This window comes from Notamacropus eugenii, chromosome 2 (assembly GCF_028372415.1).
Source record: "Notamacropus eugenii isolate mMacEug1 chromosome 2, mMacEug1.pri_v2, whole genome shotgun sequence".
Classification (NCBI taxonomy): domain Eukaryota; kingdom Metazoa; phylum Chordata; class Mammalia; order Diprotodontia; family Macropodidae; genus Notamacropus; species Notamacropus eugenii.
This window is the reverse complement of record NC_092873.1, coordinates 442,492,055-442,504,434: the sequence shown is the minus strand read 5'-3', so window position 1 is coordinate 442,504,434 and position 12,380 is coordinate 442,492,055. Positions and strand designations below refer to the sequence as shown.

Below are 12,380 nucleotides of genomic sequence, written 5' to 3'. Positions count from 1 at the left end.
CAATTTTTTAAACATGCAATTAGGAAATGTTCAACAAAATAAATAAAAATGCATTAAAAATAATATATGGCAGACATGGAGAAGGAACCGATTGTATCTTTGCAAAAAACAAAACCAAACCTGAAAGGGGTCATGAAGAGTCAGATATAACTGAAATGAACCAATAAAAATATAGCAGAAAAGCTACAGATCTGGGGGAGGAACCTGGTCCTGGAGAGATATAGTGGGATCAGTTGGTATGGATAAGTAACGGCAATGGCAAATGGATAGCAAGGGCCTGTGGCAGCTGGGAGGACAGATGCCTTGGTGTGTGCTTCAAGTTCTCAGCCTTTTCAGCTTTCTCTGTCTTCATTCCCCTACTTATTCTCCCATATAGTAATCCCCACTTTGCTAAGGTATCTTGGATAGTTCATACTCTTTTGGTTTCTGCTTAAATTTCAGAGTTGGGTGGATGGAATATGTCCCCCCTCAAAATCAGTTCCTCACCAGACTTGAGTTTGTGAAAGAGTGAAGGCAAAGAATGCTTCATAGTGATGATGGTTTTTTCATCTTAGGAGACCTACTCTAGTTCACTTGCAAACTGAGAAGGCAGAGAGGTCTATACACTCTTGAGCAGTAGGATATAAGCTCCTCAAGGGAAGTAAGGACTTCCTTTTTATTTTGTTTTATTTTTGTCTTAGATTTTTATTTCTGCAGTGCACAGTGTAGCAGCAGGTGGTCATTGAACTGAATTAAATCTTTGGGGGAACTTGACAGCCACCACCGCCATCTATCATGACTAACTGAAATTTGCTAATGTCCCTCCAAAAAGCTTTTGCATGAAACATGTATGTAATTAGTAATATTTTTTATAGTATACTACTAAAATGTAGGAGCGAGAAAATTGTCTTCAGGCAGGAATTCTTAATTTGGGATACACAGAACTCTTTAAAGTCCCATTTCAGGGAATCCAAGAGCTTGGACGAGAAAAACAAATTACATATTTATATTCACTAACTTCTAACTCAAAATTAGCATTTCCTTCAATTATGAGCTTTTTAAAATTTCTGAGAAAATATCCATAGATCCATAACACAAAGATGATGAAACAAAAGGATATTTAGAGCAAAATTTGGACATAAGCAGGAGGAAGCCCAAGTCACTGTAACATGTAGTCTAGTGTTTTACACATTGCTAAATGTCACATTGAATTCTGGCCAGGACTCTGAACTCCTTAGACTGCTAAGCAGTGCTGTGGTCAGCATAAACTAAGAAAAAATTTGCTGCTGTTGAAACAATATGTTCATTTTCATGTTTGTTGGTTGTTTTATTCTCTGTCATCCTTCTCTAGGCATTTGGTAAAGAGTGGCTAAATAAAGGTAAAATAAAATAAATTAGTGCAAATCCACAGAAATCTCCTTCAATTCAGTGAAGTGAATTGAGACTTATGCACAGATCAAAACCAAAGAAATTATTTAAAGGATTGTCACATCCTTGATTGCTAGAGATAAGAAGTCAGCTGAATTTTTCTAGTCTTAGATTTAGCTACAATGAAGTAGGAATCAATGGGGCCACTCGGGTGTGCAGTAACCAGCCTTGCAAATGCTGGACAGAGGAACCACACCTCTCTTGAGTTAAGCACTAATCTTCTGTAATGACACCGAAGTTGTGTTGGCTTCTTGGGCAATATGTGATTCGTTTTGAGTTGGTTGACCACTAAAGACCCTAGGAGATTTGGGGAAGGTGGTTTTTTTGTTTAATTTTTACAAAAATTGCTTGTTTAAAAAGATCTTCTCCATCCTTTCGTGGTCAATGCTTCGAATTTGAGGAATATATAACTTATTTATTCCTGATTCTGCTCACTTCCGTTTGCACAAGTTCATGTAAATTTTCCCAGGTTTTCCTGAAACCATCCTGCTTGTCATTTCTTATAGCACAATACATCACAATCATATATCACCATTTATTCAGCAATTCCTCAGTTGATGGGTATCTGCTCAATGTTCAATTCCTTGCTGCCACAAAAAGAGCTGCTATGAATATACTTTTTTTTGTACACATAGGTCCTTTTCCCTTTTCTTTGATCTTTTTAGGATATAGATCTAGTAGCAGTATTGCTGGGTCAAAGGGTATATTTAGAACCCTTTGGGCATAGTTCCAAGTTGGTCTCCAGATCGATTGTATTAGTTCACAATTAGTTCACAACAGAGCGTTAGTGCCACAATTTTTCCACATCCCCTCCTGCATTTGTCATTTACCGTTACTGTCATGTTAGGCAATCTGATAGGTAGAAGGTAGTATCTCAGAATTGTTTTAATTTGTATTTTTCTAATCAGTAGTGATTTAGAACATTTTTGTGTGTGTGTGACTATTGATATCTTTGATTTCTTCTGAAAACTGCCTGTTCATATGCTTTGACTATCAACTGGGAAATAACTTTTAATTTTATAAATTTGATTCAGTTCCCTATATTTTTGAGAAATGAGGTCTTTATCATAGAAACCTGCTTTAATTTTTCCCTATTTCTTATTTTCCTTCTAGTTTTGACTGCATTTATTTTGTTTTGTTTGTACAAAAGCTTTTTAATTTAATATATTAAAATAATCTTATCTTTCTTCTTGTTATGTTCTCTATCTCTCGTATGGTCATAAACTTTCCTTATCCTTAGATCTGACAGGTACATTTTTCCATGCTACCCTAATTTACCTATGATGTCACCCTTTATGTCTAAATTACTTATTCATTTGAACTTTATCTTGACAAACCGTGTGAGGTGTTGGTCTATGCTTAGTTTCTGCCAAGTTGCTTTCTAGTATTCTCAGCAATATTTGTCAAATGGTGAGTTCTTACCCCCAAAGCCTGAATCTTTGAGTTTATCAAACATTAGATTACTACGGTCATTTACTATGGTGGCTTGTGTACCTAATCTATTCCACAGATCCACCACTCTATATCTTAACCAATACCAGATTGTTTTGAGGATTATCACTTTGTAATTTAAAATGTTCTAAATCACTACTGATTAGAGAAATACAAATTAAAACAATTCTGAGATACTACCTTCTACCTATCAGATTGCCTAACATGACAGTAAAGGTAAATGACAAATGCGGGAGGGGATGTGGAAAAATTGTGACACTAATGCTCTGTTGTGAACTAATCCAACCATTCTGGAGACCAACTTGGAACTATGCCCAAAGGGTTCTAAAACTATGTAATCTGGAACTGCTAAATCTGTTTCCTTTACATTTTTTCACTGATTGCCTTGATCTACTTGAACTTTTATTTTTCCAGATGAATTTTGTTATTATTTTTCCAAACTCTATAAAATAATTCTTTGATAATTTGACTACTATGGCACTAAATAAGTAAATTAACTTTGGTAAAATTTTTATTACATTATTAATATATTATATGATAAATATATAATATTTATTATATTATTATATTGGTTCAGCCTATCCATGAACAATTAATATTTCTACATTTGTTTAATCTTGTGAAAAGTGTTTGGTAATTGTGTTCATATAATCCCTGGGTTTCTGTTGGCAAGTAGACTCCCAAGTATTTTATATCATCTGCAACTATTTTAAAAGGAATTCCTCTTTCTATGTCTTATGGCTGGGTTTTTTGGTAGTATGTAGAAATCCTTATGACCATGTGGATATGTAGATTCATCTTATATCCTGCAACTTTGCTAAAGTTTTTAATTCTTTCAGCTAGTTTTTTTAGCTGATTCTCTAGGCTTCTATAAGTATACCATCATATCATCTTCAAAGAGTGAGGTTTTTGTTTCCTCATTGCCTGTTTTTACTCCTCCAATTTCTTTTTCTTTTCTTATTGTTAGCCAGCATTTCTAGTATAATATTGAATAATAGTGGTGAGAATGGGCATCCTTGCTTCATCCCTGATCTTAATGTGAGGACTAAATCCAATTCCCTATATATAAAATGAGGAAGTTGGATTAGATCATTTTTAAGGTTCTTTCCAATTCTAGAATTTTGGTCTTATTGTCCTATGGTAAGTTGGAGAAAGGCAGATTTAGGCTCAATCCAAGGAAAAAAACTTCCTAATAGTTAAAAGTGATTCAAAGTGGAATGGACCCTGTTGGGGGATTTTCCTCCCTGAAAATATTCAGGCAGGGGCAAAATGACAACTCATCTCATTAGTATAGTAAAGTATAGTATAGTATATAGTACAGTACAGCACAGTACAGTATAGTATAGTATGGTAGTATAATATAGTTAGATGATAGATAGATAAATGCCTGCTTGGGTACAGGTTACACTAGTTTATTCCTGAAGTCCATTCCAACTCTGAGAGTCAGTGTCCCTCTTCTGATTAATGGACTAATCAGGTTTGCAATGTATCTACTCTTATAAAACCAATATCCTCAAAGATTTTCGGGACCTCATTTTCCTCATCTGTGAAATGAAAGACTTTGATTAGATAGCCTCTAAGTTCCTTTGTAAGCTCTAAAGATTTATTTTTATACATACATATATGTGTATATGTATTAGCGCAGATGTATATGTATGCATATACACCCACCTAGAACTGCTAGCTTTTTAATTAGTAACTAACATTTATATAGAGTTTTATAGATTTTTGAAAGTGCTCTTTTTGCTGCTCTTTGAGTTCCATACTAAAAGTATGATGGTCTCCATTTTTTCCCATGAGGACACTGAACCTCACATTGGTAAAGTGATTTCTCCACATTCACACCACTGTCAAGGTGAGGCATGGAAACTAAATCATCTGAATCTAACTCAGTGCTCTTAACACTTCACCAGTCAGTTCAATTACCTAAGTTAGTTGGTTTAAATTATTCAAGCTTTTGATCTTGGCTTCATAGGGAAGAAAATTTTAAAACGTGAGAGCTAAAGTCTCTTTTGTCTCTAACTCTGATTCCACATCTATTTAGTAAAGAAAAGAAAGAAGCAAAAGACAGCAAAATATAAAGGCTTAGTTAAATAATGACAGATTTCTTATGCTGTGAAAGTCAGGCTTTATTTATGTTTGCCATGGAATGAACTGCATTCTTTTGGATGGTTTGGGTTGGGTATTTTATGTAGCTACTGTAAACTGTTGCCTGCCTACTTTTAAGTGGGAAAATCTGGTGCTAGCCAGTGAAAACTGTCTCTAGGTTCCTGCTTTCTGGGGCAGAACAGTATATTTTTACCCACTGGGTAAAACCAAAAACAAAGGTTACCTGTTAGAAATCAAAACATTTTCTGAAAGGTCTGTGAAAGGCCAGCCACTGACTCTCCTTAATTTTTAGCTAGACAGACATGACTGAAAGGGGATACTGGCAAAAAACAAAATACCTGCTGTTGCTTTAGATTGTGGACATGGAAAATTATCATATTACAGACAAATATTGATACAATTTTTATAATTTCACATAACTTGTTCCCCAGAATGAAACCATATTAAGTATATTCATTTGTATTTGTATAGCCAAACCACACTCTTATCAACTTCCTTTTGTGTGTGCAAAGCCCTGGGGATACAGTGAATGGATAATAATTAGACCTGTAATTTCACTGGTAAAGGGAACTTCTTGGTGAGTAAACTTCATCTTCCAAAGCATGAAGACACTGAGAAATTAAGTGACCTGCTCACGGTCACACAAGCAACATGCGTCAGAGGCTAAACTTAAGTCTAGATCTTTCTGGTTAAGAGGCCCTACTTCTCAAAGACAAAACTAAAAGCAATCTCTGCCTTTAAGTAGTTTACATTCTACTGGGGGGATTTAATATGTAAACAGATAAGCAAATACATGATTATTTGAGGAAGGAGAGAACACTAATAAACTAAGGGATTGTGAAAGACTTTCCATAAATTTAAAAAGAAAAGAGCTTATCTTTTGCCCTTACACTGGAATTTGAAACTGTTCCCACTGCCCGCCCCCAACAACCTCCATTAGCCACCAGGATCAGCAAGAAAAGTGTTTTCTCTTTTCACCAGTAAGTTGGGAATAGAGTGAGATGGTTGATTAAAGTCATTTGAAAAGACAATGATATTAATTAAAATTGAGTGTAATGTCACTTTTTTGGGAGGCCAGGAAACAGATGAATGACTGTCATGTCTGAGGGAGAATTGGCTTCTTTTGAACATTTTAAACTGCTCTAATTTTGGTAAGAAAAAATATAAATATTTAGCAAATTTGTGAACTAGGCTTCATAGTTTGTCTCATCTTCAAAATTATTTCATATTCACAACGTTCATGTAATCAGGAAGGTGGCACAGTGAACTCGACTGTAAATGGGAAGGCGTGCGTTTCATTCCTCACCTTGTCCCTTAGCTGTGTAACATTGGACAGGCCACTTAACCATGCTAGCTAGGGCTTAGTTTCCTCATCTGAAAACTAAGGAAACTAGTAGCTGTACTAGCTGCCTGAAGATATGATGGTGAGGAAATGAAGCACTTTGTCAACTTTTAAATGTTACGCATGTTTGTGTATTTGTGCTGTTGTCAATAAGCATTTATGAAAAAGTGCTTATTCTGTGCCAGAGACTGCAAAGTACTGAGATTACAATGAAAGGCGAAAGACAACATAAAATAAAGATCAGGAGTAGAATTTAATAAGGGAAAAAAAAGCAGGGGTATTAATCATGAGTTCAGACAAAGTTAAAGCTCAAACAGATTTAATCAAAAGAGAAAAATGGGGAAACTATACCATGTGTCAGCCATATTAATCAATATTGTTTTAGACTATTTAAAATAACTAGATGGTATAAGGCTGGAGTATTGTTGTGATTTAGAAAAGGCTGAGTTGGTGGACTAAGAAAAATATGGAAAGACTGGGACTTATGAATGAAGAGGTTATCTACCCTCAGAGAAACAGAGGACACAAGTAATAGATGCATAGGAATAGGAGGATGATTATATATATGATATGATATATAATCATATGACTATGATTATAGATATGTAAGTATGTGTATGTATATGTATTTGTGTATACATGCATATGTATATATGCATGTTTATATGTATGTATGTATATACACAAGTGAATATGCACGCATGTATATGTATATACACACAAATATATTTGTACCTAATTGTGCCCTTCTTGGGGGAGGAAGGAAAAGGGAAAAAAGAGCAAAGAAAAGAGCAAAGTAAAAAAGTGTACAACAGAAAACAAAAGAATAATTACAAGGAAGCAAAAAAAAATGGACAGTTCAGAACACAATGTGTAACAATGTTTATTATATAGATTTTCTTAAAATGAACATTTATTTCTGTATATTTTGAATCTTCTCTTAAGTTCTACATGGTAATGCTTTTTTATTTTCTTATTTTGTATGAATGAGTTTCTTTTTCTTTTCTTATTGTGTATTTAAGCTTAAATTAATTTTTAAAAAAAGAAAGGGAAAAGACAGACTCTGTTTTCCAGGAGCTCACGACCTAAGGGCATGGGGAGCAGGGGAGACCATATGCAAACACAGCTAGGTATAGACAGAGACAGCTATAGGGCATCGTGGATGGCACACTGGGCCTTGAGCCAACAAGATTCATCTTCCTGGGTTTAAATCTAGCCCTAGACTCTTACTAGCTGTGTGACCCCAGACAAATTATTTAATCCTGTTTGCCTCAGTTTCCTCATTTATAAAAGGGGCTGGAGAAGGAAATGGCAAAGCACTCTAGTATCTGCCAATAAAACCCCAAATGGGGCCACAAAGAGTAGAACATGACTAAACAACAAGGAACCTACAAGATATAGGCTGAATAAATTGGAGATGATCAATAAAGGTAAATGGCATTAAGGAAAATCAGGAAAGGCATCTTATGGAAGGTGGGATTTTATCACAGAGGGAAGGCAATAAGGTTAAGGAGGATTGAGTAAGGCTTCTTGCAGAAAAGGGGACTTTAGCTGAGATTTGGACTTAGAAAATCCAGGAGGTAAACATGAAAAAGTGAGAGGGAAAGGTGTGAAGGACAGATAGCCAGGGAAAAATGAACACAAGGAGAAGATGGAGTGTTGTATACTGGGAACAGCAAGGAGACCAGTGTCATTGGGTGGAAGAATGAGGGAAGTGAGGTATAAGAAGACTGGAAAAAGAGGAAAGGGCCAGTTTATAAAGAACTTTAAAAACAAAACAGAAGAGTTTTATATTTGATCCTGGAAGTAATAGAGAACCACTGGAGTTTATTGAATAGGAAAGTAACCTCATCAAATCATGTATCCAAAATTTTAAACTGATTTACATTCTCCTCATGGATAATAGTAGTAGCAGCAGTATTTATATATCTATCATTTTAAGTTTTGAAAGCACTTTACCTGGTTATCTCTATTGATCCTCAAAACATTCCTGTGAAATAAATACTATTATTATCCCTATCATTTTACAGATGGTGAAACTGAGTCTGAGAGAGATTGTGACTTCTCTAGAGTCACATGGGTGAGAAGTATCTGAGACAGGATTTGATCTCATCTTCCTGATTCCAAGTCTATCCATTAATGTATAAAATGAAGGGGTTGGGCTAGATGACTCCTAGTCCCTTCTAATCTTGGATGTAGCAGTTTATGTTCCTACAATTTTATAATTAGAATGAGTTGGAGAGTTGAGCATAGAGAGTTTCTTGCCCTTAGGACTATGTGCTCTCAGCTAGGAAATCCTGGATGTATTAACAAGATGCTTGCTTACTATAAAGAGCTTTTATGTTAATAATCCAATTTGACCCCCTAAACCACCATGTGATGGTTTCTCCAATCTGTATTTACTAGCAAAGTAGCATAATCCAGAATTTGTGGGTCTTGAGAAGGTGATTAATCCATGATTCCAATCCTGACAATTTCAGGAGCCATTACAGGCCTCAGAGGTTTTTGCTTTCTGTAGACTTTATAGTACCATCGACTGCCTGCCCTATGAATTTATTAAAACCTAATCCTAAGGTTGAAAGTCTACACATTTTATTCTCTCCACCTCAAAGAAGATACAGAATATCTTTCTAGTCTTTTTGCAGTTGTGTTTGATTATGACTTTAACAAACCAGTTCTTGGTTTGCGTCCCAAAGTCAGGAAGTTGATTAATTTCTTTCATTTTATTTCTTTTTTTAATCCAAATTAAAATGAAATATTTCACATTAATAGTACTTCAACTTGAATTTATCCATGCTGTTGAAATATTGCCATTACTTTCATAATTAAGCATTCACTAATATTTCCAACATGCTTAGTTACAGTATAGAATAACGTCCTTATATATCATACGAATGGTACATGTATGGTAAAATCATTATGCATCCATTATTGTCTCATTGATCTTATACACACACACACACATATATATATGTATATATATATATATGTATATATATATATATACACATACACACATACACACACATATACACACACATTTATATATATGCAGGAATCATAATTTTTTTTGCCCTGTCTACCTCATAGGGTTATTGTGTGGAAAGTACTTTATAAACCTTAATATTCAACAGAAAAAAAAGCACTATTGTTATTATCCTCTTTATAAAGATGAGGAAATTAAATTTGAATGATTTGACCTAGGTCATATAGCTTGTAAATTCTAGAGAACTGGAATTTGAATCCAGGTTTTATAAATTCAGAGTCAGAATTGCAAAGGACCTCAGACAACATCAACATTGAATCCACCCCATAATCTTCTTGATCTTTTAGTCTTTGCCTGAAGACTTCTAAATTTGAGGGAAGAGGGATCCACTCACTACGTCCTACGGCAGCACATTCCACTTTGGGATGATCCTAACTGTTGGGAAGTTAGCCTAAGTCTGCCTCCCTGCAACTCTTGTCTGTTCATATGAATTCAGACCTCTGGGGTCAAGCACTACATATTGCTGCCTTCTAAGTATATTTTAAATAGATTACTTTGTTATCCAATTTTTCTTCTATATTTTTTGACAGATCCACTGAAATAGTAATAATAATTATTGCAGAATTCATTCTACACATAACAAAAATAATAGCTTCTAGTGTAATTTCTTTCTGAACTCTACTGAAAAGATGAGAACAAACCATAAAAAAATTAATAACTACCATGAATAAAGCACTTTAATTTTTGCAAAGAACTTTACTGAATGACCTCACTTGACCTTCACAACAACCTTACTGGTAGGTACTCAATGTGTTATTATTCCTTTTATACTGATGAGGAAACTGAGGGTCAGAAAGGGTCAGAGCCTTACTTGCTCAAGAGACACACAGCTGGACCAAATCAATGTTATTATATGAAGGAGAGAAAAGTAGAGGAACCACTGAGAAACAGTTAAAGTTAGAAATGCTAGCTTTGGAGTTTAGCTTGCAGACAGCTGGACCATGTGATGGGAATATTTTTAAATCTTGGAATGAAAAGCAATTAAGAGGGGAATCTGTTTAAGGATTTAGTTACAAGCCCTCTTGGAAAAATGAACTGGAGCAAAGAAAGCCTTTGCCTCCCAGTGAGAAGATCTCAATTTCAAAACTTTGGTTTGGGTTCAAGAAACTCCATTTCAACTCCAGAGTCAGAGCAAATCAGAATTTAGAAGCTAGGCATGCAATGAACATTAGAAAAGAAAACATCATCAAGACAAGTGAGAACTTACTCTTTTTGGCTTCATCCAACTTATCTTTGGCTCGTTTTTCTGCCTGCAAGAGTTGCTGGATTCCCTGAGACTGACTGGCCATCATTGTCTCCTTGGGATCAGGCTGTCTTGAGGAACTCTGTGGGGTGGTGAGAGAAATTTATACTTTCGCTTATCATCACATCGTTTGGAATGTTTTGTCAACAGATTCTGGGCATAGCTATCTTGCATCAAACTAGCTAGCTCAGGTCAGATAGCCACAGCACTCCCAAAAAGCAGAGTGTAATTCAGAAAATCAAGGTAATTTATTTTTAGGCACTTTCAGAACTTGCAATTTGGGGAGTCTAAGAGTGTCTCACTTTTGATGAAAAGAAATCTCAGTTCATAGGAGGGATAAAATAGCATAACAATAAAATGTTGGATTTGGCATCAGGAAAATGCAGATTCAAATTTCATTTTTGGCAGAACACTCACGTGTGTGACCACAGAAAAGACGTTTAATCTTTCCAAGCCTCAATTTTCTTGTTTGTTAAATATGGGTACCTGAAATACATACCTTATAGACTAGTTGTCAAGATCAAATGAAATAATGCATGTAAAGTGCTTAGCAATGTCTGAAGCTTAATCTAAATGTCAGTTATCATTATTAGCTATTTATATATTTAGAGTTGGAAGAGACTTCAGTATCTAGTCCAAACTATCATTTACAGAAGAAACTGAGAGCGAAAGATTAAGTGACTTGTCCAAGGTCAAACAGTAAACGACAAAGGTAATATTTGAAAGCAAGTCCTCTGATTCCAAAACTAAGGCTCTCATTGAGTTTTATAACATGAGTATAACACTAGGTTTGAATGAATATGGTCATATAGGAGATGACTACCATGAACTTGATGAAGGTGGATCTGAGTAACCTGCTAACAGGGTGAACACTATCTTTAAATTTTATTGGTGAAGCAAATTGACCAAAACAGAGCTATGGATTTTATACACAGGCAGGGAGAAGAGATCCCATTCAACTCAAGAAATATTTATTAATTTTTTTAATGTCTGCTTTGTGTTAGGCACTGGGAATAAAAGATGGAAAAAAAAAAGATATTTCCTGCTCTCGAAGAACTAACAGTCTAGTAGAAGAATCTATCATGGACAAAAATAATTCCAATACAGGTCAGGGAGTGATGTAGTATGGAATTATGGACTTATAGCTTGAGAATAGCAAGAGGCCAGGATGAGTTCTGGTTTGGGAGATCTGGGATCTTTTCTGAAAGACTAAGCTGCCATTTTATTTATAATGTATCAATTAATCTGTTGAAGTTCTGTTTGTTGTTGTTCAACTGAATCCAATTTTTCATAATCCCATCAGGGATTTTCTTGGCAAAGATACTAGAGTGGTTTATCATTTCATTCTCTAGCTCATTTTACAGATTAGGAAACTGAGGCAAAGTATTAAGTGACTTGCCCAGGGTCATAGAGCTAGTAAATGTCTAGGGCTAGATTTAAATGCACAAAGATGAGCCTTCCTGACTTCAAGCCTGCAGTTCTATCCACTCTATCATCTAGCCACCCTCTTGAAGTTCTGTAGAAATGATCATTTAAGACCTAATTTTTGGCCAGATTTTTTGGCCAGATGATAGGAATTTCAAATTTTTTCTTTGGTTATTTTCTTAGTGTGACTAACTTATTTGATGCAGGTACATTGAACATCTCAAAAGGAAGGCAATCCTTGATTTTTTTTTTTAAATTTGGAAGGGGAAGAGCATTTGTTCTTCTTCTTTCTTCTAGGCCTCAGAAGACAGAGGTGCTAAATTTTCTTTGGATATCTGTAGAAATGTAGCAAGTAA

The 12,380-nt window shown here is 35.1% G+C and overlaps 1 protein-coding gene across 3 annotated transcripts in view; it reads right to left on the bottom strand.

Annotated features, from left to right (window-relative positions):
* Positions 1-12,380, bottom strand: part of ATP6V1G3 (ATPase H+ transporting V1 subunit G3) — a 72,148-nt gene that overhangs the window by 23,600 nt on the left and 36,168 nt on the right. For all 3 annotated transcript variants that reach the window (XM_072648289.1, XM_072648291.1, XM_072648290.1), the window contains exon 2: positions 10,564-10,681. In XM_072648289.1, the coding sequence (XP_072504390.1) occupies positions 10,564-10,681 (118 nt within the window). The remainder of the gene's footprint in view (positions 1-10,563; positions 10,682-12,380) is intronic.